Source organism: Eleutherodactylus coqui, chromosome 2, assembly GCF_035609145.1.
Source record: "Eleutherodactylus coqui strain aEleCoq1 chromosome 2, aEleCoq1.hap1, whole genome shotgun sequence".
NCBI lineage: Eukaryota > Metazoa > Chordata > Amphibia > Anura > Eleutherodactylidae > Eleutherodactylus > Eleutherodactylus coqui.
In genome coordinates, this window is record NC_089838.1 from 133,979,947 (window position 1) to 134,005,982 (window position 26,036).

General features: G+C 41.8%; 1 protein-coding gene across 12 annotated transcripts in view; it reads right to left on the bottom strand.

The window, feature by feature from the left end:
- The window catches only part of GRIP1 (glutamate receptor interacting protein 1), a 447,093-nt gene that overhangs the window by 84,595 nt on the left and 336,462 nt on the right, over positions 1–26,036 (bottom strand). For 10 of the 12 annotated variants that reach the window (XM_066591593.1, XM_066591598.1, XM_066591596.1 and 7 more), the window contains exons 4-6: positions 25,877–26,022; positions 3,493–3,576; positions 674–749 (exon numbers count right to left, since the gene is read on the bottom strand). In XM_066591593.1, coding sequence (XP_066447690.1) covers positions 674–749; positions 3,493–3,576; positions 25,877–26,022 — 306 coding nt within the window. The remainder of the gene's footprint in view (positions 1–673; positions 750–3,492; positions 3,577–25,876; positions 26,023–26,036) is intronic. The other 2 variants (XM_066591600.1, XM_066591601.1) reach the window with 1 other exon arrangement.

Below are 26,036 nucleotides of genomic sequence, written 5' to 3' on the forward strand. Positions count from 1 at the left end.
TAGAAACTGAAGACATAACCCCAAGTAGGTCTGAGCTGGTCAAAACTGAGATCACATGACCATCTGAGAAAACATAGGCCAGGAGTTTAAGATAGAAAAGAATGACTAACCAAGGCAACTGTAGCAGATAGATAGATAGATAGATAGATAGATAGATAGATATACATAGATATACTAGGGAGGGGGGGGGGGTAGCTACATAATGGCCCTTTAAGAGTCCTGAATAGACCTGAAAACACACTTACAAAAAAAAAAAAAAATCACACATATTCCAAAATTCCCTTGATCTCTAGTGAGGAAACAGGCAACAAACTTGTAGTTTATCACATAATACTGTGTTTGACAGAAAGTTTCAATTTATTTCCTTATTTCATCAGACAGGTTGTCTCAGGATTTGTGAATTATGTTGAGTGTTGCCATCATAAGTCATTCTATTGCATTGTGGTTAACATTGCTCTGGCATTGTAGAATCTAGCGGTAATAGCTCAAAACAGATGTACAAGGCAAGAAATAAGTGTCCTCTGCATATCTTTTTGTCGCTGCTGCTTTTAATACATAGTAAGAACTTTTACATTCATTACATTTTGCTTATAGCATTTGATGCATAGCTTATCTACTTGTGTGCCAGAGCAACCCAGATTCATCTGTATTGCCACAGAAAGATGTATTGTACCTGTCAGCTGGTCCTCCAGGTCTAACGCAAGTTATTACAACAGGACGAGATTTATTTCTGTCCTCATGTGCTCCTCCTGGAAACAAGGAAACAGAATACATTTATTGCTCAAAGCACATACACACTCCTCTCACTGCCTAGCCTGAAGATTATCAGTCTCAGCCATTCCACACAGAGATCATATTCAGTCCTTTCTAGCTTCTGAACATAAAAAATGAAAGATTAGACTGTTAGGACGTGTTCTGCAAAAAAAAAAATAAAATAAAACATTCTAAAGGTCAGTAGAAAGAAATGAGAAAATGCACAAGTCTCACAACCTTTAAAGACTGATAGGAAGTACAGATTACAATAACAAACACGGTCATAAGCAGAGGACACGCTCTGTATAGAGGAAGAACTGAGCGTTCTCTTTAGAAGTCCATTCTAAGCTTAGGATTCAAAAACTGCATCTAAAAAGCTGAAGTGTGTACACAACCCTATTATCATACATACAACCATTTAATGCTGCGTCTTACATGGAGCCACACAAAAGTATAAACCAAGAAAGATGAGGATGAGGTCTCATCGCCACACAATTAAACAGAGAAAGACAGAATTCCCTGAGGCGAAGCACTTTTCTAGTCACGGACACAACTTTGAAGACATGAAAGTTATTACACTGAAAGGCAATTTCAGATCACAAAATCACAGAAGAATTCGGGAATACAAATTTATAACAACTTTTGACACTTTTTACAGAGGGTTAAATTCTTCAAGAGGATTCATGTGTAACTGGTAAGTATGAGACATCTATAACACAGATAACACTGCTGACCTGATGATCTCTTAACACTAATTCAGGGTCCATAAAACCTTCACACCTATGTTTGAATTTCTGTTGTAGTATTCGTTTAAAGGGGTGGTCTCGCGAAACCAAGTGGGGTTATACACTTCCGTATGGCCATATTAATGCACTTTGTAATATACATCGTGCATTAAATATGAGCCATACAGAAGTTATTCCACTTACCTGCTCCGTTGCTAGCGTCCTCGTCTCCATGGTTCCGTCTAAATTCGCCGGCAGCTTGCTTTTTTAGACGCGCTTGCGCAGTCCGGTCTTCTCCATTCAGCACGAGCCGCTTCAGTGTGCTCCCCGCTACAGCTCTTCTGCGCATGCGCAGACGAGCTGTCACTGCTCGGGAGCGCGCTGGAGCGGCCATTCTGTACCTTCCTCTGTTAGAGGAAGGTGCAGAGCTGCCGAGCTGTCCGGAGAAGCCGCCCAGCTGTCCCGCCGTCCAGCTGTCCTGGTAAGTCATGGGCCGGGGGGGCTGCTGCTGCGCCGGGCTGCGCCGGGGGGGGGGGGGGCTGCCGCTGCGATGGGGGGGGGGCTGTCGCTGCACCGGGGGAACTAGCGCTGGGCCGGGGGGGGGGGGGGGGCTGTCGCTGGGCCGGGGGGGGGGCTGTCGCTGCGCCGGGGGAACTAGCGCTGGGCCGGGGGGGGGCTGTCGCTGGGCCGGTTACCTGCTGCCTGGCGGTGGGTGACTGGTCGGCGGCTGCGGTGGGTCCGGTCGGCGGCTGCGGGGCGTCTGGTTGCCATGGAGACACAGCTGGCAGCGTCTCGGGAGCGCGCACGTCGGGCTGCAGCGAGCGACGGGAAAAGAGCTGGCGGCCATCTTGGGGAAACTTTTATAAGTTGCTGAAACGCTGGAACGGTAAGTACGAACCAGCTAGAAATGTCATTTACAGGGGGGCTTAGTAATGTGTACTTAATGGGGGGGACTGGGCAAAAAAAAAAATTCACTGCTTCCTCGAGACATCTCCTTTAAGTGCCAATTAATCCCATCATGTCTGTGCTTTCTCATAAGTGTGTATATATATATATATATATATATATATATATATATATATGCCTCTTTGGATCCATGTCACTATGCTTTGATGAAGGACCCTATGAGGTCTGAAAGCTCGCTGTAACATCATGTATTTTTGTTAGCAACTAAAAGGTATCATATCTACAAGATTATGGTTTCTCTTGCTGATAACAATCACACAGAGAAAGATGTGATGTCGTAGGGAGATTGACTATCCATAGAGAGCAAGCAATTGTGCAATTGCTCATGATGGGAAGTACAGTACTGAAGAAAAGGAAAACACATTTTAGGGCTTCTACACATCTTGAAAAGAGCATTGTTGGAGTTCTCCTTTAACGCCGCTTTCTGTTGCAAGCTGTTCTGAATGATCACATTGTGAGGATGCATACAGTGTGCTACATTTTCTTGCTCCTAGAAATTGGTAAAAGATAGCTGAAGTGTTTTCAAATGCTCTGCAAAATTAGTTTCTTATCATTTAATGAAAATCTAAGGATATTTCTTCTGCATAGTGAATTAACTAAAAAGAATATTGTTTTAAGCATTCAGCAAAGGATCTTATGGATATGGATTTAGCAATCTAGTAACAGTGATGAAAGGCTGCAAAACAGACCATAGAAAACAAGCTTAGAGGATTCAAAGAATATTGCAGCTTTCATCATGTGTAGCAAAATAATACAGAAAAATGTAATTTGCCATCATGTTAGAGACCTCTGGAAAGGCTAGAGGGGAAAATGCATTGAAAAAAAATTGACAAATGCATGTAATACATTTTCTCCCAAGTCTCTACACTTTTGATGTGCACAGTGGCTGTTAACGGCATAGTGTGCCGAGCTACAGGTAAATATTAGAGCTCCCCTACTAACACTGCATTGCTATCACCACTTCTTGAAAATATTCTTCGAAACGGAAATCCATACAGCTATACAATATAAGGATCAATACACTACTGATTTCCGAAATGTAGCTTACCTCGTATTACAAATCCAAATGTGTTACCTTCTTTGTGAAGAGTCACTTCTACGGTTCGAAAAATCACCCCTGATCCTTGTATTGCTGAAGGGAAACAGAGAAAGAAATAGTGCTTCTTATTATGCCCTACATATGACACATCCATATTTATCTACAAACAGACTAAAATATAAGAATTGTCTCATTGTAGACATTTTTTCAAAAAAATAATAAACATAAATGATCAAAACTAAATATGCTGCTGTCAGGTCTCCAATTAACCCATGAGTAGATTTTTTTGTGGAAGGAAACCAGAGACCCGGAAACCTATAAACGGCAAGCAGATATGGTTCTTATCTATCTACTTCCATACCTATGTATCTACCTTCCGCTATATATATACAGAAAATGTATTGTGAGTATTGCTAGACTACAATACCGTGTTTCCCCGAAAATAAGACAGTGTCATATATTAATTTTTGTTCAAAAAGGTTTAACGTTTTTACATGTATAACTGCCTGGACACTATTTAAATTGACTTTTTTAATTAACTGTTAGCAGGGCTTAATTTTGGAGTAGGGCTTATATTTCAAGCATCCTCAAAAAGCTTTAAAAATCATTTCGCATCCTCAAAAATTCTGGAAAATCATGCTATGTCTTATTTTCAGGGAAACAGGGTAGTAGCATTACACAATAAGATGTTGGAATCTGTCTAGGGTTTTATCATGTTCTTGTTTCTAGTTTATACCATTCTAGCTTTTTCTACTGCGATGTATAAAAATTGCAAGCAGGTAACCCACAACAATTAAGGAATACTTTTCCACTGCTAAAATACAACATTCAATATCACTGCAAAGGTCAGAGCAGTAAAGAATTAAACGTAAAAAAATGGAACAAAGGCCAGCACTAGCGGCGAGAAAGAACGCAAAGTTCCAAGAACACTAGCTCCAGACACGTCAATGAACAACAGTGCGCAGTGCAGGCTGGGAATGGCTTGTTTTATAGACAAGTGTGACCTGAATGAAAAACAAAAATAATAAACTTGATCAAATGTTTCAACATTAGAGATTCTCTGCATATCTGGAACTTTGTGAATTGAGGATATTGCATTTGTTTTGGGTTATTTTCGGCACATTTGTTATCTCATTTAGAGTGCTGGACACATTTTTATTTTTGGAATATCATACTTTTCTATGGCCATTGGATAGTGTCCAGATCGTGTCACTCAACAAGGATAGTCTATGTGTTTGAATCTTGGTCGACACACCTTCTGATTGTATAAACAGAAATTAAATGTGGTCCAAAGACATGGAACGAATCAGTGATGTAGGAAAGTGTCAGTACAATATAGAGATCGCAACAAACTAAAGTTGTTTATCAAAGTAAATTAAGTACCAAAAATTAAGAATGTTATATCAAAACTAATACAATTCAGGAACGTGTTCATGTGATTCCTAATTTGAATCTAAGTAAGCTATGGTTGTAATATGCAATGGAAAAATGGAACAATGCCTCTACAGTGCCACCTATTGGAAGGCAGCATTCCTGCAAGTCAATGCCAGACCTGTTAAAAGCTGTAGAGGTATTGTTCCATCTTTCCATTTGCATATTTCCTAGGAAGAGCATGGATGACCTTATAAAAGGTGCATTTACACGGCAAGATTATTGCTCAAAATTTGCTGAAAGGGCAGTTTGAGTGACAGTTTTGAGCGATCGCTTTGCATAAGCACTTAAGTAGCTAATTAGCTACTTAAGAGCTTATTAGTGTGTAGATGAAGGCTAGCACTGTTTGAACTGTTTGCTCTCACTGTTTGCAAACAGCTGCTTTGTTCTCAGAGCTCTCAGCTGGTATACCGTTCAGCTGATAGTGTTGAGAACAGCAGAAGCTGCTTTGTTTTCGGAGCTATTGCTGAGAGCTCTGTGCTGGATACCAGGTGAAAGAATGCTATCCGTGCCGTACATAACGCGTTGGGAGAGAGACCTAGGCAAAACCCTATCTGATGAGGATTGGACTCAAATATGGGAATCTACCAACAGTAGCGCCAGAAATATATTAATGTTAGAAACTTCATTTAAAATTTTATTCCGCTGGTATTTAACCCCAGATAGAGTAGCCCATGCAATACCCGGACGCTCTCCCAACTGCTTTCGCGGATGTCTAGATACGGGTGATATGCTCCACATATGGTGGTCCTGTTCCCGGGTTAAGAGACTATGGATTCGAGTTTACTCCCTAATATATTCAGTCACAGGCTACAACATCCGCAAAGACCCTTGGGAAGCACTGTTAAATAAACGCATAAACAATATCCCTCCTGACTCAAGAAAATTAAAATCCTTTCTATTCCTGGCCACAAAACAAGTTATTGCCTATTCATGGCGCAAAGCTTCCTTGGACTTCACTGAGGTTAAGCGTAGGGTGGACTGGTACCTAATAAATGAAAAACTGACCTCTATTCTAGCCGACAGACACGAGAAATTTTTAAATATATGGTCCCCATGGCTAGATTATTCCTACCCATCGCAAAACAATAGATTCCTAACTTCCCTGTAAACACATAAGGGAACTAGAACAACAAAGATCAACCTCTGTCACTTCACCCTGTTACAGCCCGAAACCGCCCTCTACAACATCCACCCCATGGGAACAAAAACTCCTTCTGTCTCAGAAGTCACCCCCCCCCCCCCACCTTCCCCTACTTCCTCCCTAATCCCCCAAAACTCAGGTTAGGCCCTGGCCAGGCCGTTAGTACTCTGTTAATGTTAACTAACAGTCTATTTTCCAGATTGGGCCGGGATACCGGGAGGCAGATCGCTCAAACAGGCCTCGTTCTCCCGAGCCACACTATTACAAACAGCTTCTGTGAAATAATAATGAGACTGTGTTGTATTTCAATTAAATGTTTACCACAATATTGTAAAACTTGAAATCTTCAAATAAAAATTTACAGTATCTAAAAAAAAAGAATGCTATCAGTTGGTATTCCGCTGAGAACTTAACGCGCGGCGATGATAAGGGTCATCGCTGATTTTTAGCTTGCTAGAAATCAGTGATGAATGAATAGTGCATGAACAGTGCACGATGGCCACGCATTTAGTCACAACGATTATCGCTCAAAAGATGGCTTTTGAGTGATAACCGTTGTCTCTAAATGGGCCTTAAGTCTCCTTACACTTTCTAGGTACGCTCTCTAAGTAAAAAATAATACCCTTCCTGACCCACGGTGGTAACTTAATAACAGTGTAATTTGTAATTGCAAGAATTTGAAAAGAAATTAATAGATTGAGATAATTTATACTTGAACATATTAAACATGCACAGGCAGCCATATAATATAGGTCCGGGGTGGCAAACCTATAGCACACATGCCAGAGAGGGCACACAGAGACATCTCTGTTGGTGTGTGCCCCGATGGCTGCTCACCACAATAGTGATTACCAGCTGAGGTGCCGCGGCTCCCTGGCCAGTAATCACTCAGCAGAGCTGTAGTGGCACTGATCCCAGGTACACACTCTGATGTCAGTGTTTGCGCTCGGGATCTTCCTCCAATGACCACTCCTCTTTAGTTTCGCAGGAGGAAAGGAGAAGGAAAGGGGCATCCGGGCACACACACTTCTGCCAACAGAAGCCCCGAGAAGAGTAGGAACAGCACTTCGACAACAAGGAGAAAGTAAGTATATGGGTTTTTAGTATTACTACTGGTGCTAAAATAGGGAGCGCTATTATTACTGAGGCCATTGTGCATGTGGCAGTGTACCTCAAACTAACTTAGAGCATGTTTACATGTGGCAGAAATGCTGCGGAATGTCTGCATTGGTGCGGATTTTGACTGAAAATCTGCCGTGTATCTGTATATGATTTCATACTGTGCGGTGCTCCCCCTCACCTCTTTCCCGCTGTCAGCGCTCAACGGCATCTGGTTTCCCAGCAGCCTAAGTCAGGAGTGGTGCTGCTGGTCAGGTGATGCTGGACAGGTGAGGCCATCACAAACCGCTGGAAACCAGAAGCCGGGGAGCACTGACAGCAAGAAGCCTACGGAGGAGATGAGGGGGAGCACTGCATAGTATAAAATCAGCTGTAGATATGCAGCTTATTTCCAGTCAAAATCTGCACCAATGGTATTCAAGTGCTTCAACTAGGAAACACATCATAAAACTGTCCTGAGCTCAGTGGACTAATTTACGATTTATGTCTCGGCTTAGTTTATCTGTCTTTTTAGGTTTTGAGTGCAAAACAGTCTCAAATTTCTGTGTGTGAACATTTATTTAGATCAAGAGTAATGTGTTCTCCTCCCCTCTGCATCTGTATGTTATAATTAGGTGCCATCCAAACTAGTTTCATTCATTAGCCTGATGAAGGGGGCGAGATATTCCCGAAAGCTCCCTATAACATCATGTATTTTTCGTTGGCCATTAAAATGTATCATATCTACAAGATTACCTGCTTTCTCTCACTGAGAACAATCACGTTAGCTAGGATAAAAAAAAAAAGCTTTCCCCCCTGTCTATTTTGAAATGACCCTGTCCTTTTGAGACTGGCAGAGGTAGAATCATACATCGTGATAAGCCCCGACCCCTGATGTGTTGGCACTTTGCAATAAATAAGTGGTTTTTGGGTTGCAGCTTGAGCACTCAGTCACAAAGGTTTGCCATCACTGATATAGGTCTATACAGTAAAAAATGGGTTCACACAAAAAAATAAATCATTTACTTTAATATTTAGAATAGTGCAACATTGATTTTCAATAAAAAGTTCAGAAGACACTCCAGTGACATTTTTTTCATTCATTATGTAACTAGTTCCACAGTATAACGTATTATTTTCCTCAGTTATTGCTTTCTATCTGAAACTTGCTGGAGTCCCTTTCCATAGGTAGTCATGTGATCTCACTGCGACCACCTGGGAATTCCTTGGTTTTCTTTTCTCTCAAAAAGTCACTACATTACTAAACTTCCTGTATGATAAAATTTCACGGACTGTAACACAGGGGGTGGTAGAAATTCCTATCACAGGTACTGACTGAAGGCTCTTGTCCCACAGTTATAGTGAAGTGAATCACAGGTAATTCTGAACCGTAAACCTATGGTCTTTAGCTTATTTAGGTGCAGACAGAATGTAAGGATAATTACACTGTCCTCCCAGCAGGCAGAGATTGTACAGGCTCTAGATGATTACGTGATGCTGTATTGACACATCATGGTATTGCTAGGACAATACAGATAGTCCCCGACTTGCGAACATTCGACTTACGAATTTCGCTAGATACGAACTATCTGTACAGCACAGTATGATGTAATGCTATGGCATTACATCATACTGTGCAGGGACCGGACAGGCTTCTATCAAGCCTGATAGAAGCCTGTCCGGTCACATCGCTGTTGCTAGGCAGCCGGGGGCCTTCTGAAAGGCCCTAGGGCTGTCTATGCAGAGCGCCTATCAAGCCGTGCGCTTGATGAGCACTCTGCATAGGCAGCCCTGGGCCCTTTCAGGAGGTCCCCGGCTGCCTAGCAACCACACAGCGTCCCGCGATCTCATCATGGGATGCTGTACGGGCCCCCTGAACGTCGGGTGCAGGCTGTTTCTTACAGCGGGCACCCGGCGGCAGCAGTTCCGATGAGCTGCGCCGCTCGGCGGAACTGTTAACACTTTAAATACCGCTGTCAGAGCGGTATTTAAAGTGTTAACAGTTCCGACAAGCGCCACGGCTCGTCGTAACTGCTGCCGCCGGGTGCCCGCTGTAAGAACAGCCGACACCCGACGTTGTATGGAGCGGGATCCACCCGCGATCCCCTCCATACAACCATTTGTTCGACTTGCGAACAAAACGGACTTGCGAACGGGCTCCTGGAACGGAACCTGTTCGCAAGTCGGGGACTAACTGTACAGGGAAAGAAAAATCAAGGAGAAATCAAACACCATCTTGATTTTTAGATAAGTACCAGACAGGAGGCTGCACTTCTAGGAAGTGACTGCAATAAATACAGGAGACCTGCAGAGTGTGACAGGCAATCAGGTGAGGGGGCAGGAATGGAAAAATGTACTTGTACTGGAGTGTGAACATCTGAATTTGACATTGACTTCTCACAGAGTTCCAAGCAATAGGATGTTGACGGAATGTACTAGGATACAGAAGATGACCTTACAAACTCACTAAATAGAAGACATGATTTTAATTATTCCTTCTACACATTATTCCTTCTACACATATACAACCTACACAGGATTCAAAACAATATTGAACGAGAATAAGTCTTTACACATTACAGACTAGACAGTGGATATAAAAAAAGTCTACACATCCTTCTTAAAATGCCAGGTTTTTGTCATGTTAAAAATCTGACAAAGATGAATCATTTCAGATTTATTTCCACCTTCAACGTGACCCATAACTATCAGTACAATTCCAATTACGGTAAAAACAAGCTGAAATATTTTAGGATGGGAAAATAAGAACAAAACTAAAATAATGTGCTTACATACTTGGGGTTGTGGTTGTCCAATCACATTTAAGCTCATGGTAAAAAGTAGTCAGCACTCTGCTGCCATTATTTACAGGGATTCTGGTTACCCCATATAGAGTTCAGCTCTTCTAGTAGGATTTTCCTTTTTGTTGCATTTTTCAGGAAAAGCCATAAAGAGCTTACAGCACATCAAAGGAATCTGATTGCTGAAAGGTATCAGGCAGGAGAAGGGTGCCAATACATTTCCTAAGCATTACATGTACCATGGAACACAGCGAAGACGTCATCAAGAAGTAAATTAAATTTGGCACAACAGTGACATTACCGAGAACTGGACATCACTCAAAAAGCGATGGAAAGGTCACAAGAAAATTAACATGGGAGGCTCATAAGAGGCTTACAGCAACATTAAAGGAGCTGCAGAAATTTCTGGCAATTCCTGGTTGTGTCGTGCATAGGACAACCATCTCCCATATTCTTCATATATCTGGGCTGTGGGGTAGGGTGGGCAGACATAAGCCTTTTCTAACAAAGAAAAACATTCAAGCCTGAATATGTATTGCCAAAACCTACATAAAGTCTGCTAAAAGTACAATGGAGAACATGTTCTGGTCTGATGAGACTGAGGGGAACTTTTTGGCCATAATTTCAAAAGCAATGTTTGGCACAAAGCCAACACTGCGCATCACCAAAGGATCACCAGACCCGCAGTGAGGATGGTGGAGGCAGCATTATGCTTTGGGGCTGGTTTTCTGCTGCTGGGGCTTTAGTCAAGGTGGAGGGAAATATGAACAGTTCCAAATATCTGTCGATTTTGGCACAAAACCTTCAGGCCTCTGCTAAAAAGCTGAAGATGAGGAGGAATTTCACCTTTCAGCATGACCCAAAGCATCCCTCCAAACCAGCAAAAGAACAGCCACATCAAAAGGAGAGCAAAGTTTTGGAATGGCCCAGCCAGAATCCAGACCTGAATCCCATTGAAGATCTAACATTTGACCTGAAGAGGGCGCTACACACGAGATGTGTAGTCAAAGGATAAATTAACAGAGTAGTAGTTTAAGTGTGTTCATATTTATGCCACCACATTATTTATTTTTAATTTTTCCACCCTAAATGATTTCAGTTTGTTGCCCTATATTCCAGACTGTACATTGACAGCAGCTAATGAGCCATTATTGTGGGCTTTGATAACATTTAGTGGTTATGCCAATAAGGAAGGCTCAATCATGGTGATGTGGGAAACCAGCAGGATTTAACTCAAAATTCTGCTAGGATATCATTACACTGCCCAAAGATATCTTCCACCATAACTGTGCATCGTACTGTACTGTGTGTAGAACTGAATACATTTGTCGAGGGAAGCAGGGAGTTTTTGTCATTTTTTAATAAAGAAGAGAAGTGGACTGACTGTGCAGTGATACATTATTCAGTGACCTTTCCATCAGTAGCAAGATAATTCTAGTTGACCTTTTTACTACTCCAAAAAAACCCCTGCTTAACCCAATTAAAAAACGATGCTTGTAATCTATCAGCATAATGATCCAAAATTTGCATAATTATTCTTAGTTGCTGGTTTAGGTATATACTATGAGGTGTTCAGTCCTACTAAAGCACGGTATACAATATACAGAGCATGACACATTGGGCCTTATCCTATAAAGCGTCATCAGTAAACTCCTGGCCATAGTCACCAGAGTTAATCATCTAGCCTTCACTCTCAATTTATACGCAGATTCTCATTGCTATGGACAACAAGGCCACGTCTTGCGGAGTCAGTTGGGAGACATGGCCCACTGTGATTTCTACACATTTTTAAGACAAGTCAGAGTTTCTCTTACACGGGAGCGATCTATCGTTTGCCCGAGTGAACAACTTTCAAATGATGACTGTTTACACGTATAATCGTTTAGATCTCTCATCATTTCGCTTGCTCGTTTGGCATGGTTTAGATTCAATGATTAATTGCTCAGGTGGGTGCAGAAATGCGCAAAGTCGTAAGTATGTGCATGATTATGTGATTGACTGTTGGAAGAACAAAAGCGAGGTTTAACACACCCACAAAGCCCATTACTATTGGCTTCCACACAGTCAGCAGTATGTTTCAGGAGGTAAGTTAACGTCTTTGGAGGTAGATGAAGTAATCGACTCATCTGCTGTCACTTCATTGCTTTGTCACAGTGATGGATCCGGCAATGAGTCACAATTAGCATGACAATGCTCTGAATGCACTTGATTCAGACCAGAAGGACCATAGATCGAATTGGCTGGAAGAATTAAGAATGGTTTCTTATTCCATGCCTTCTTTTAATCAAAGCTTGAGTACGGCCGGATTCACACGACCTATTTTGCGCATGAAAATCTTGCGCGCACAATACTCAGAAAACAGAACCCATTGGTTTCAATAGGTTACTTTACAAGTGCGTTTTTGGCCCACATAAAATATTAAGCAGCATGCTCCTGCATTTGCGCAGGAAAAAAACACATCTGCGCTCATTAAATTAATTCGCCATTTCAATGGCTGGGGGCATCCGGATGTATTTTTTGGCACTCGACTTGCACGCGCAAAACATTTAGCAAAATACGCAGAAATACGTGCAAAAATGCAATAAACATTCCACAAAAATGCTTTGCAAATGTGTGCGTAAAGACGCTAACGCTCGTGTTAATCCAGCCTAACTCCCTTTCTGCAGGGAACCTAGTATACCAAGTGCCTAAATGTGGAAAGATGTGTGCCGCATTAATTTAATGACATTAACTCATTGTGTATCATTAAGGCTAATTTCTGTACAGAACAAGAATACAATTTGGTAAGTACCTGACCATTCTTACCAATGCTATTTTATTTGGCACCATCCACCAGTGTAACCATAGGGAATGCAGAGGATGCAGTTGCATCCGGGCCCAGGAGCCTTAGGGGGCCCATAAGGCCTCTCTTCTCCATATAGGGAGCCCAGTACTATGAGAAAAAGCATTATAGTTGGGGGCCCTATTACAGGTTTTGCAATTGGGCACAGAAGCTTCACGTTACGCCTCTGGCACCATCCCTATTGGATTTAAAACCAGTACAATTACACCTTGTGTCAGACAAGGCACTAATATATTTGGCATTATACGGTGCTCTAACAAGCTTGGCTGCCTGCGGAGCTTGGACATAATAATTATGTTAGGTAGCGGAATGTTCAGAACTCCATACATGACAATAAGATTGATGAATGATAATTGCATAAATCACTTTTATTGGCACAATACTCAATAGTGCATAATGGTTAAATTTACTAATTAGCCAAATGTGATTATTAATCAGTATAGCCTTAGAGTATTATTATTGTACACGTTAGAAAATGTGTCCAAGGGATAACCACAGACCAACTGAATGTATCGCCAATACATAGTAACATCCTGAAATACAGACTGCCATTGGCAGGATCTGGCAAAGCAGTGAATAGCCTTTTGCATCCGCAATGTGAAATACAGCAATAGACTTCTTATTGACCACCAGTGTCTAGTACCTGGAGATGTGGCTGTAGCCACAAAACTAGCCTGATACAAACTGTGTGGTGTCACGTGAAGAAAGTGTTTTACTTACTATTTGGGCATAGTTTACTTTCATTTCTAGCTAGACAATTATTTAGACCATTTCCATATCTTTTACAGTAGACTAACACGTAATAAGCGCAAAATCTTTTCAATGACCGTATCAGCCACTAACAACGTTCTCCAAGTTCAGATAGAGGGCTACCAGCTTGGAAACACTTCCGAAAATGGCAAATATATTTGATGCTGTATCAAAATTCTCTTTGGAGCTTAGGACAAGATTTTGTGGTGCCCAAGGCAAACCTGGTATAATGCATTGCCCCTACTATGTCAGCAATATTGGAAATGGCAGTTATTCTACAGAGTAAACCCTCCAGTGTTATATAATAATACATATTAGAGACATTCTATTAGAACCCACTGAGGGGGCAGCTTGACTGTCCATTAATATTTGCCATGAGGAAAAGAAAAATCAGGCATGTTGGATTTCAACATTTCTGGGCGATGAGCATTGCCTAAGGTGTCTGGCTTATCTCTCTCTCTCCCTACTGAAATAACTGTGCATGCTCTGCTAATCCAAAAGTGCCTGCAAATGGGGCAGTTGGAGATTGCCAAGGCGTTCTGATGTGTATGTCCAACTTTAGACACAGTTCTTTCATCAGAGTTTTAGATACAATGTACTATAACGGTGCCAGACACAATGGCTCAATGACAATACAGTGCATGCTTAAAAATGTTAGGAAGTGCCCCCATAAACCACTTGGCCATAGTGCCTCCATATCAGTGCCATGTTTAAGTGTGTTCAAACCAATACAAGACAGCCAAAGTGTTCCCACATCAGTGCCTTGCCACAATGCCCCTTATGAGTGTCAGTCACAATGTCTCCATCAATGTCCTTTACGGTACCCAGTGGTTTCATACAGAGCGCTCCTATGAGTATTAGGTCAATGCTACCTTCAGTGCTCACCACAGTACCCCTTAAGTACCAACCACAGTAACAACTTGCTTGCCCCACATTCCACACTTCTCTTGGTCTCTGAGGAAGTTCACTTGTAACTTACTATACCTGCACTGAACTATATGACCAGTGGAGGAAAGAGAGAAGGGACAACTGTTTGCATGATTTACAGTCTTACTGTGCAAGAAGTAGATGCAACAGTACCCAATGTATTTGACCATTCTACCTACTCATTTTCCTGTCCTGTACAAACCTTTTAATTTCAAGGGCCACTCCAGCAAAAACACATTTTCTATCCCTACATCCTTTACCTGCTTGTCTGTCACACTCTGGATGTCTCCGATGTACATTGCAATCAATTGCATACAGTGCAGCCACCTGACTGATGCTTAACAGGCACCATCGTGATACTGAGATTTATGCTTTCACTTTCACTGCTCTTTGCGATTACTCCCATGATGCATCATCACACCGGAGGATGAGTGGTGATCTCCTCTATTATACCTGTGTGGCAGGAGCTTTGTGATTATCAGCAATAACTGTGATAGGAGTGTCTGTGCCCCCCCTCTGAAGAGCAAGTGTGTTACACTCCATGTAAAAGCATCACAGAGGAGTTATGCTAACTGACTAGTTTGAGAATACATAAACCCGAGTAAATCTGAGCTGGTCACATTTTAGATCACTTGACCACCTGAGGAGAAAGAGGCCAGGCGTTTCAGATAAAAAGGAATGACTAACCAAGGTAATACTAGCTTGATTTATATATCCTAAGGGGAAAACTACATGATGAATGAAAAAAAAAATCACCAGAGTGGTCCTTTAAAAGAATCTGTCTAAAATGGATTTATGTTTTGGCTTGACTAGGTCTAAAATGTAATCAAACACAATAACCTCCCATTTATGAATCATGCTATAATGACTCGGGTGATATTGACCAGACATATTTTGGCATTTAGCAAACAAAGTTGTTAGAACACGTAAGTGAATTCTACTCTATCTCTCACTTGTGCTCTACTTCTAGAGGATGAGATGCAGAACTTCAGCTGGATATAGACCTTGGAATGATGACAAGTACAAAATTATAACTTCAAACCCTCTATTCTATATATACTTAACAAGACCCCATCCCTGGCAGCAGAGACGAAGCTCTTTGCAAATGCATTTTATCTGTCTCTCTCATCTTGCTGATTATATAGTAAATTTTCATCTGCATAATGGACGTCATTTGAAAACTAAGAGTCCTGTCAGCATAATATAAAACCATAAAACGCGTTTGATGCATACCCCTCATATGGCTGCCTATTACTGTACATGCAACTAAAGTAACAAACGGAATGGAAGGACTACAATACCCAGAGAGGTTATCAAAATTGGGGTTATTTAATTTAGATTTTTTAAAAAAACACGGCTGAGGGGCGACATAATAACTATATATAAATACATCAGGGGATGATACAGGGATCTCTCCCATCATCTTATTATACCCAGGACTAGTAAGCAGCACTTGGAAGTGAAAAAAACCACCAAGGTGAGGAGGTCTCTAGACCAGGGTGCTCGCCACACTAAAAGGGTCTGGACTATAAACCCAGCAACAGTCATCCTAAATAAAGATTGTGTGACAGCAGGAAGATGCAGATTTTTAGATAAAAAAAAACTTTATTACTCCATAATCTCCTAAAAAAGTCAGCAATGTTTCGACCAAGTGTTTGGTCATTATCAGACAGGACCGGGACTGAAAGAAGGAGGAATTCTCTATGTCTACAGGAAAGAAGGTTTCTGCACCAACATAGAAGGGGGTTCTTTACTGTAAGAGCAGTGAGAATGTGGGTCTCTCTCCCTGACGACATGGTGATGGCAAATTCGATAAAGAGTTTAAGAGGAGCCTGGATGCCTTTGAGCGTTACAATATCACATGTTATAGTCACTTATTAGGGCCCATTTAGACAACAATTATCTCTCAAAATTCGCTCAAAAGCCAAAGAGATAGCCGTTGCGCCTAAACACGCGGCCATCATGCAGTGTTCGTTCAGCGCTCACTTCTAGTTTTCTAGAAATGAGCGATGACTCTTATCAGCGGTGCAGGCTGATATTCCAGCCAACAGGGCTCATAAGATTTTCTCAGCTGGTATCCCGCTGGCAGGTCTCAGCAGGACACCAGCTGAAAGCACGAAGAAAAAAGGAGCTGTATCAAGAAGACAGCAATCCAGCTGTCTTCTGCATACCCTGCTCAGAGCACTCAGCTGGATACAGCAGCTGGATACAGAAGACAGTGCTCCAGCTGTCTTCTGCATACCCCGCTCAGAGCATTCAGCTGGATACAGCAGCTGTATACAGAAGACAGTGCTCCAGCTTTCTTCTGCATACCCCACTCGGAGCGCTCAGCTGTATACCAGCTAAGCGCTCTGAGAACACAGCAGTTGTATACAGAAGACAGTGCTCCGGCTGTCTTTTTCATACAGCGGGAGCCATCATTTACACACTAATAAACTCTCAATTAGCTACTTACGAGCTTATGCAAAGTGAATGCTCAAAACCGTCACTCAAACTGCTGTGTGAGCGAATTTTGAGCGATCATCTTGCCGTGTAAATACACAAAACTATTATCGCAATTTTGAACAATATTCATGGTGTCTAAATGGGCCTTTACTTGAGTAGAGTTGTTGATCCGGGGATTATTGGATTGCAAGATTGTCGTTAGGAAGGAATTTTATCTTTTAAATGAGGAAAATTGAATTCCACCCCATTGGGGTTTTTGTCCCTTCCTTTGGCTCAACATTGGGGGGGAGGGGGCAGGATAATATGCTGAACTAGATGTCTATTTTAAGCTATATGTCTTTTCAAGCCTTATATACTATGTTAGGACTTATTTAGACGACCATATATCGGCCATGTATTCACGCCGGCCGATATACGGCATCCCTCTTTGCAGGGGGAGGAGGCTGGAAGAGCCTGGAGCAGTGCTCTGAGCTCCCGCCCCCCTCTCTGCCTCCTCTCCACCCCTCGGCACTATTTGCAATGGGGAGAGGCGGGACGAGAGCGGAGGACGATATACGGTCGTCTGAATAAGCCCTTACTACGTAGAGACTGTTGCAATAGTACTCAGCTTTAATTCCCATGTGGTAGTAATTATTTGCCTGCCTTTTACTCTATCCAGGCACAGCTAAACATTAGCTAGTACTATCTGAGCATGCTCCCTGATGGACATTAATATGCAGCAACACACTAGCCCCTCTGGCCATGACAAATTCTTTGCTCGTTTTGAAGCAGCAGAGTAAAAACAATGTATGTATAATTTTATCTGCTCTCGTATCACACAAAATAAGTATGCACAGCTTCCCCGTTTGAAGGGGCAGAGGGTTCCAGGTAATATGGCTGCTCATAAAAGAAGGGATGGTTTTGGAGAGATTTATACTGTATTTAGAATTGTTCCTGCGGCCGCCTGTCAGAGGCTGCCACATTCATATTCTTTAGATTTCATATGATGCATCTAAGCTATGTTAATGGAAAGAAACAAAGAAAAATGATGCCTATGCAGTCCTCCTTGTAACCTAGGCAGAAAGGAATTAAAGCACAAGACTACTTAGAATAGACACTAAACATATTCAAGGGGCCTAAAGAATTAAGTATTATCTCATTGCAATAATCTGCCCCAGAAACATGGAATCCAAGGGGTATTCTGAAGACTTAAAATTGCCTCATAACCACTCTGTTCTTTCTGGTTGCTGCTGACCAGGCCATGTGACTGCTACAGCCAATCACTGGTTATAGATAGCTATTGCTGTGGCCAGTGATTAGCTGGAGCAGTAACAGATCCTGGTCAGCAGCAATCAGTAAGGGCAGAGTGGTTGTAAATCAATTTTATGTCTCCCCTTTATGGATGAAGTTCCATTAAGAGTCAACAATCGTTGAACATGGTGGTTAATCTGATGCATCAAAAGTAAGGTAAGTATGGATTTTTCAGGATGTGACCTTAGGATGCCCACTAATCTTCAATAGTCAATGATTGGGGGAAAGGGGTGGGGGGTGTCTGTGACCCAGAGCATCATCCGGCAGCAATGATTCACTTTGTACCCTGATCATCAGCTCTCACAGGGCTCTGGTTTTAAGGTATAGCCCCAAAACTAATAAAGGCCCGCAGGGAGGTATTGCGATAATCATGTTATGGACTTGTTAAATATTAAGTATTTAAATGCATTATAATAAAAAAAATTCTACAATTGTTGAAGAGTTAGAAGAAACATAAAACAATGCTGTAAACTGTAAACTATTAATGTCCTATTTGCAGGGCACCTCATCAATAGTTAATTGGCGGGGATCCATCTCCAGGGACCTCCACCAATCAGTTGTTTTCCGGGCTGGTGCAGTGAGCTAATTTCTGCAAGAAGCAAACGGCTCCACTGTCACTGCAGTGGCTCAACTTGGTATTGCAGGCAAACTTCCCATTGCAGAAATCAGCTCACAGCACCAGCACACCAGCCCAGAGAACAAATGATCAATGACTTGCGTGCGGTGTGGGTGTGGCTAGCCTGCAGTCATGAATATCCAGTACTACTCCTGTACATGTGCTGCTACAGATAACATGAAAGTTTCTCCAATTTCTATAGGAAGCCAATTATAGAAAATTTGGAAAAATTATCATTTTGACAATTTCAGCTTCCTACGTTTATCATTTCTCCACGTTATGTCAGCATAATTTCTTAACTCTCCTTTTTATTCTTTCTGGATTTTACAAGGCTTAAGTATAGCAGGAATTTTTCTAATTTGGAAGAACATTCCTAAACTCTGTTTTTCAGGAACCCGTATAGTTTTGAAGTGGGTTTGATGGACCTGTATATTAGAAAGCCTCTATAATTCACCCCATCATTAAAACTGCACCCTTCAAAAGTATTCCAAACCACATTTAGGAGGTTTGTTAACCCTTTAGGTGTTCCACAGGAATTAAAGCAGAGTGGAGGTGAAATTTAGATGCAGACTTTCAAATTTGAAACTAGTTTTTTCTTCACGAGAGCCGGAGTTATCAGAGAAACAAATCTCAATATTTATTACCCTGAATCAGCAGATTTTAGAAATCTCCTACATGATGCTCTAATGTACAGCACAGTGTGTGTGTAATAAAAAAAATGCTGCAGATTCCTGGTGGAAATTTTCTCCTGCATGTGAAGGAAATTGTAGAAATCTCCTCCTCATGGCTTGTACTTTAAATGCTGCAGAATTTCCAAAGTGAATCCTGCAGTGGAAATTCTGCAGTGTTTCTGCCGTGTGTTCAGCCTAATTCTGCAACACCACAATTGATAGAGGAGTGAGTGCAGCAGCTCTAAAAAGTCAAATACATTGTTTTCAAATAGAATTTGTGAATATAGAAAGTGCTACAGAAAACTGCAGCACAAGGTCTTGTTTGAATATGAGCTAGAAGAAAGTAAATGATGGTCAAGCTTATAAGCATAGACACCAGGGAAAAACTCCTTCCCGACTCCAAATCTGGCAACCGGAGAAAATCTCTGGGTCAAAAAATCATTTCCAGAAATCTTGCATCAATGCTCTCAGGAAAGACGTCTAGGAACCTTTTGAACTCTTAGTTAATTCAGCACGACACCTTATTCTGGCAGAGAGTTCCAATGTGAAGAATCCGTATTGTCCCTGCTAGTCTGCACTGACAGGAGGGTCCACTTTGACCTGGTGGTGGCACTAATCCCTGGCAATGAATTGGAGAATATTACCATTATTCAAGGTTTCCACTCTAACCCCCCCACCCACACAAAAAAAACCATAACTTATCTCACAAAACAATAAAGCCTTATATAACCGTATCAACAGAATGTGACAATTAGAAAAACTGAAAAATTGGTTGGCCATTAGAGCTTAAAGTGGGTTATCAATTGCGGGATAATTACTCCATGTCATTCCTCTTCTGACCATCTCTAGGACTCTTACGTATAATACATAGTCATCTTAAAGGGAATCTGTCATCAACTATAAGTAGCATATACTATGGTGCTTATAGTTTACGTGACAAGGAGTCCGGGGTGCTGTGTCTCTTAGGGCTCATTCACACGGGTATATGCGTACAATGCTGCAAGCATCCCGCAGCATTGTATGCAACGCAGCTCATATGCTCTGCCGGTAGAGATCGCATACGGACCCACGATTGGCATGCCCGAGACTCTGACATCTTTCTTTCTTCAAATTCCCCACTATGTGAAGAGCAGGGCTACGTATTGAAACTCTGCTATTTTAAAATGCCTGCAAATGGACAGCGTTTAGTACGCAGGCCTTCAAAGGCTGCATATGATACGCCGAGAAATAGAGCATGCTGCGATTTATTTCTCCTGCATATTATACGCAGTGTCCACTCACAGGCTAAACGAAGTCCATAGACTTTCATTGTCTACATTCACCAGCTCTACAGAAGGCTGCGCACATTCATTCCCAATCATCTATAAGTGAATGCGTGTGCACAGCCTTCCGAAAAGAGTCACGCCGGCTGTGTGTGCTGATTTGCCTGGGCACACCGCCAGAATGGGGAAATAGGTAAGAATGAGACAGCTACCCGGACTCCACGCCACCTAACCGATAAGAACCAGCACTTAGTTTATGGTGCTTATAGTTTATGGCAGTTCCCTTCAAACTCTGTAATTCGTCTTAGGTTGCTGGAACACTTGTGTGAAGGGGAATGACGCAGACATCTCCGTTCTGGAACTGGCCACCAAAGACACCTGTTTGCACACATTCCAGCAGTATATAAGCCCAGAATATACACGCACGGCTAAATCAGCTAATGGTGGGTTACGGCAAACTAGGGACTAAATTAAACTTGTGATTTATAGATGAACACTTTTAATGCATCGGGAATGACAATAATTGAGATGAGAACACCCTGACTAGAATAGTAATATCTTTGAATCTCGAGAGCATTATTCTGCAGCTTTTCCTGCCGTTTCACTTGATAGAATATAGTTCATGATAAGAATGTTAGTTATTTCAGCTGCTTCTTCTGGAAACACCCCAGAGAAAAACATGAGTATGTAATATAAAACTGTTCAAGATGAATTTATTGAGAGGATACCAAAAGAGAAAATCTCTGAAGCATGTGTAATATTTCCATTCCTAACAGTCTGACTAAGGATAGAGGAGTGCCGGTAATATGACAGTTCCTGACTGGGGTGGAGCGATTCCCTAATATAGTTGTTACAATGTAATCAGTCATTTTAGGGCTGGAAGTGAATTCATCATTTTCAGGGAAATCCGACTCCCTGCACCTTCCCTGCCAACCCATCAGCAGGCAAAATTGCTCAAATTCAGCCGACTGTTAGGACAAATTAGAAATTCCCTGCAGCCGTGCTACTTTACTAACGGGAGCAAAACATCTAGCCATTCTATAATTGCTGTTTATAATAATCCAATTACACTTATGGAAAATAAACGGATTTCTACAAAATAACAATTTATAAACTTACTAAAGTGATATTTTAAAATTCCATTTTAGTAAAGGGACAATTTGAAATACGATAGCTCCTTGGGCACAAAAACCTTGTCATTCTTAAAAATTTAGGCCACGTCGTATTCACCACCGGCCGATATCAGCGCTTATTTTGGAGTGGGAAAATATAATTTTTCCTGTTGTACTTTACAATACTTCCCAGACTGCTAATCACCAGAGCTAGCTCCATACAGGCAGATTTCAGGTAAGACAGATAGTTGTTTCATAGCTATATGAGTAAAACAAGTAGATTTTTGTAATTCTTTTAACAAAAATACAAATTAACTCTCAGCAAAGGGAAAAAAGCAAAACCAGTGTCTACTGTCCTCATACCCCTATTGAATGTGGTAACTGACTTACCTGCTACTCTACACTACATTTTCTATAACTCAATACATTGAACACTTCAGTCACTGTGCTGACTGCTCACTACTAAAATTAAACTTTGAATTTGACCAATTGACATCATGAATCATGTACACGCTGGTCAGCAAATCATCAAATCATCAGAAAGTGATCTATTGTTCAGAGGTTTATTTTTAAAGTTTTTTTTTTTTAATTTCCATGTTCACTATATTGCATTACAAGTGCGATTAAAAGTAACCGCTGTATTCTAAAGCTGGAGGCAGAGAGCACAGAATCCACCATTGACAATGTGTGATAGGGACAGCTCTTCTTCCTGCATAGGTCACAGAGCATGTCCACAAACACACATTGCTGTTTTTATGGCCATATGGCCGCCTGCAGACGGGCGGGTCGGATCCCGCGGCGAGACCCGACCCGAGCGCCTGCAGAAACCAGCACGTACTCACCCGCGTCTGCGAGCCCCGCATAGAAATAGAACATGCAGTGGTTTGTTTGCCGCACGAAATTTCGTGCGGCCAAACCGCGGCCGTCTGCATAGGATTGCGTTTGTTAACGCAATCCTATGCAGGCTTCCAGCGGCGGAAATCCCGCCACGTAATTTCCACTTGTGTGCAGGTGCCCTATGGCTGCTGTAAAGCAAGTCTCTGAACTGCTGTTCACAGATGAGCAGCTCTATAGCCAAGATGGCCACCTCAATAAACACGGAATCCACGGCAGGCGTCTGCACCGCGGATCTGCAGCAAATAGCGCCCATAGCATGCTATCGGAAAATCGACTCTTCCTGCACACTTGCAGAGACCAATTGCGGTTTCCGCAAGCGGAGGAAAAATCACGCATGCTCCATTTTTGTGTGGATTTCACACTGACAGCTTTCATTGCGGAAAGGTCGTCGATTCCCAGCGATGACGCGGGAAAAGCAGGAGTTTAAAAAATAATCTGCACTGTGCTTGTCCGATGGCTCGCCGTGCGAACCATCCGCAGTACAGAAGAAATAGAAAGCAAGCATGTACACACGGACGCCACTGCTGGCAGAGCCGGATTCCGCATGCATAATGTGCACTGCTCTCCGATTGGCCAGGAATGAGCACATTACCCAAGCTGACCAATTAGACAGATTACTAATGAAGTATAGCAGCTAACACTACCAATGCACTGTGGAGATTAGGTAGCCTGAAGATTGCGTTGGCCAAAAATAGGACCCGGAACCGGCAGGTCAGAAGGGTATTAGCACAGAAAACCAACAGCAGGTAATAAAACGGCTGCCTCCCGTCCCAGGACAAAATGTTGTCCAGATACTAGAAGATCACTTTAAATATATGAAGCCATTCAGATAAGGTAACAACGAAGATCTAGTGCATCGTAAGACAGGTATATAAAATGTTTAGAGCACTTTGATAGAGAACAATAAAGCAACTTATTAGCCAGCACCATGGGCTTTATTGGTAGTGAAAGAAGGAAAATACCCGGAGAAAGAAGTCCGTGTTAAGCCTATGCAGACATGCAATAAATAAGAGCTTGAAGCATATAGTATTTAGATTTTCATGCTTCATTTACAAGACGAAACACTGGCTTTGCTTCCTGCGGCTGGTGAAATGAAAACATCAAATGGCGGAAAAGCTTGCACAGCTCAGCCCTTGCCTCTAAATAATTAAAGAAAACACACATAGGAACAGAAGCCGAGCGGGAGATGTGGGCTGAGGTCACTTGTTCTGCATAAAAAGCAGCACAGGAGAACAGGAGGAAGGAAGACAAATTCTCAAATTTGGAAATAAGCACCAACATATCCATTTATAGACAGGTACAGTGCCTGAAGAATTATCATTAACGCTTCACAAAGGCACTTAGCATAAACACCCTGTAGGGCAGCGCACCACTGAATCCTTAGATTAGCATATGTGTCAGATCGCAAGAACAACCCTGACGATGCAAAGAGAAATAGGTTACAGCTATTAGATAGATATTCTATACCACAGCCGAACTATATGGCTAGGTCCTTTATAGACATCTTGGGCTCCTGAAATACAGAGACTCAAGAGTGATGCATATTATTGTTCTAGCTTTGTTCCTGATCATCTCTGATCGTGGTCAGTAGAGTGAGGTGTCGGCAGTGTAATACAGACAGCACCCACATGTGACGATTAGACAACTCCTGCACTCTAACAGTTTGAATTAGGTACATCGCAGGGTGAAAAAAAAAGTTAAAGCGCTTGTCTGACCAAGTTTTTCCTTAAAAATATGTTTCCTGTGCCATAAAATAATAACAGTCATATACTCACCTCTCCTGGGTCCCCATATCTCCTGCAATATAGCTCTTTCCTTCATGTCCGGTATATGTTTATAAGCTGCTAGAGACAATCACAGACCTCGGCCCTCGAAAGCGGAGGCCTGTGATTGGCTGCAGCAGCTTGTGACATCACGTACACAGGCTGCTGCAGCCTGTAAACATGACATCACAGGTGAGACTGAAGCTGCCTGCACCAGAAATGTGGGGACATGCGATAGGTAAGTATATGACTGTTTATTATGTTAGGGAACAATTATTATGTTGGACTAGCCCTTAAAGTTAAAGTATTTAATCCCGAAGGGATGAAGCCAATTTAGGCCCTTATCTACTTTTGTCTCTTTGCATTCTGGCTACCTTTTGGAGTGCAAATTTTTTCATTCCCTTCAGAACCAAACAAAGTTTGGGAATTTTCATCTCCCCATTCTGGAACTGAATACAACACAGCAATATGGGGTCTTGCTATTTAAAACACAAGTTGTAGTATCTACATGCACCATTTTAGGGGACATACATGTTTAATTAAAGTACTTATTCCCTTAATTCCCAGTGGCCATGCTCAGCATGAAGATTAATTAAAAAGTGAAACGCCAGGCCACTTTTCCTAAATTAGTAAAACGGACATACTAGGTTCAATTAACTCATAGGGCCATTAATTTGACCACTCTGGTTTCTCAAGTGCTACAATGTATGAACTAAAGGTCCTTAACATCACATGTAATAGAAAAATGGCTACATACTATAGGACTGCATTTGAGTAGTTTTTAAAGCAACATGCCCTTCACAGATATCTGTGCTCTGCAGCTAGTGGCTGACAATTTACCTGGAAGACTTCCTGCTCTGCAGCTATTGGCTGAAACTTTATTGCACTAAATTCCTATTCAACCACCCCATGTATATTCCCTCTACATAATACTGGTAAAGCTGGGTCCTCTCTGCTCCACTTCAGGCAATGCTCTCTCCTTTTTGGTCCAATTGCAAGGAAAAAAACATCTAAACTGGAGTAGAAAATGCTCGTCAATGGCTTACTATATACCTATGCACTGACCTCCTTGTATAATGTCCTGTGCTAATATAACCACAGATATAAACGGCTTTCCATGACGTAAGCACCCTCAGACTAGTTCACACTTGCAGCCTGTATCCACAGTATTTTATAATCAAATGCAACATATATCTCAGACAACCAACTGATAGTTAAATACAATGATCCACCGTTATACTAGGATATATCTGTAATAGATATATTGGTAATAATTGGACTAATCATACTTCCCATGTGATGTTTAAAGTGGCCACATCATTAAGTAGAACTTCTATTACTTACACACAGGAGGAAGCTCATACTCCACTTCAAGAACCACTCGTTCTCCAACATTCTTCAGCAGGCTGATGATCTCATCATGACGAAATTTCGTAAGGTTGATGCCATTCACGCATTTGATATAGTCTCCCACATTCAGTTGGTCACTTCTGTAAAGAATACT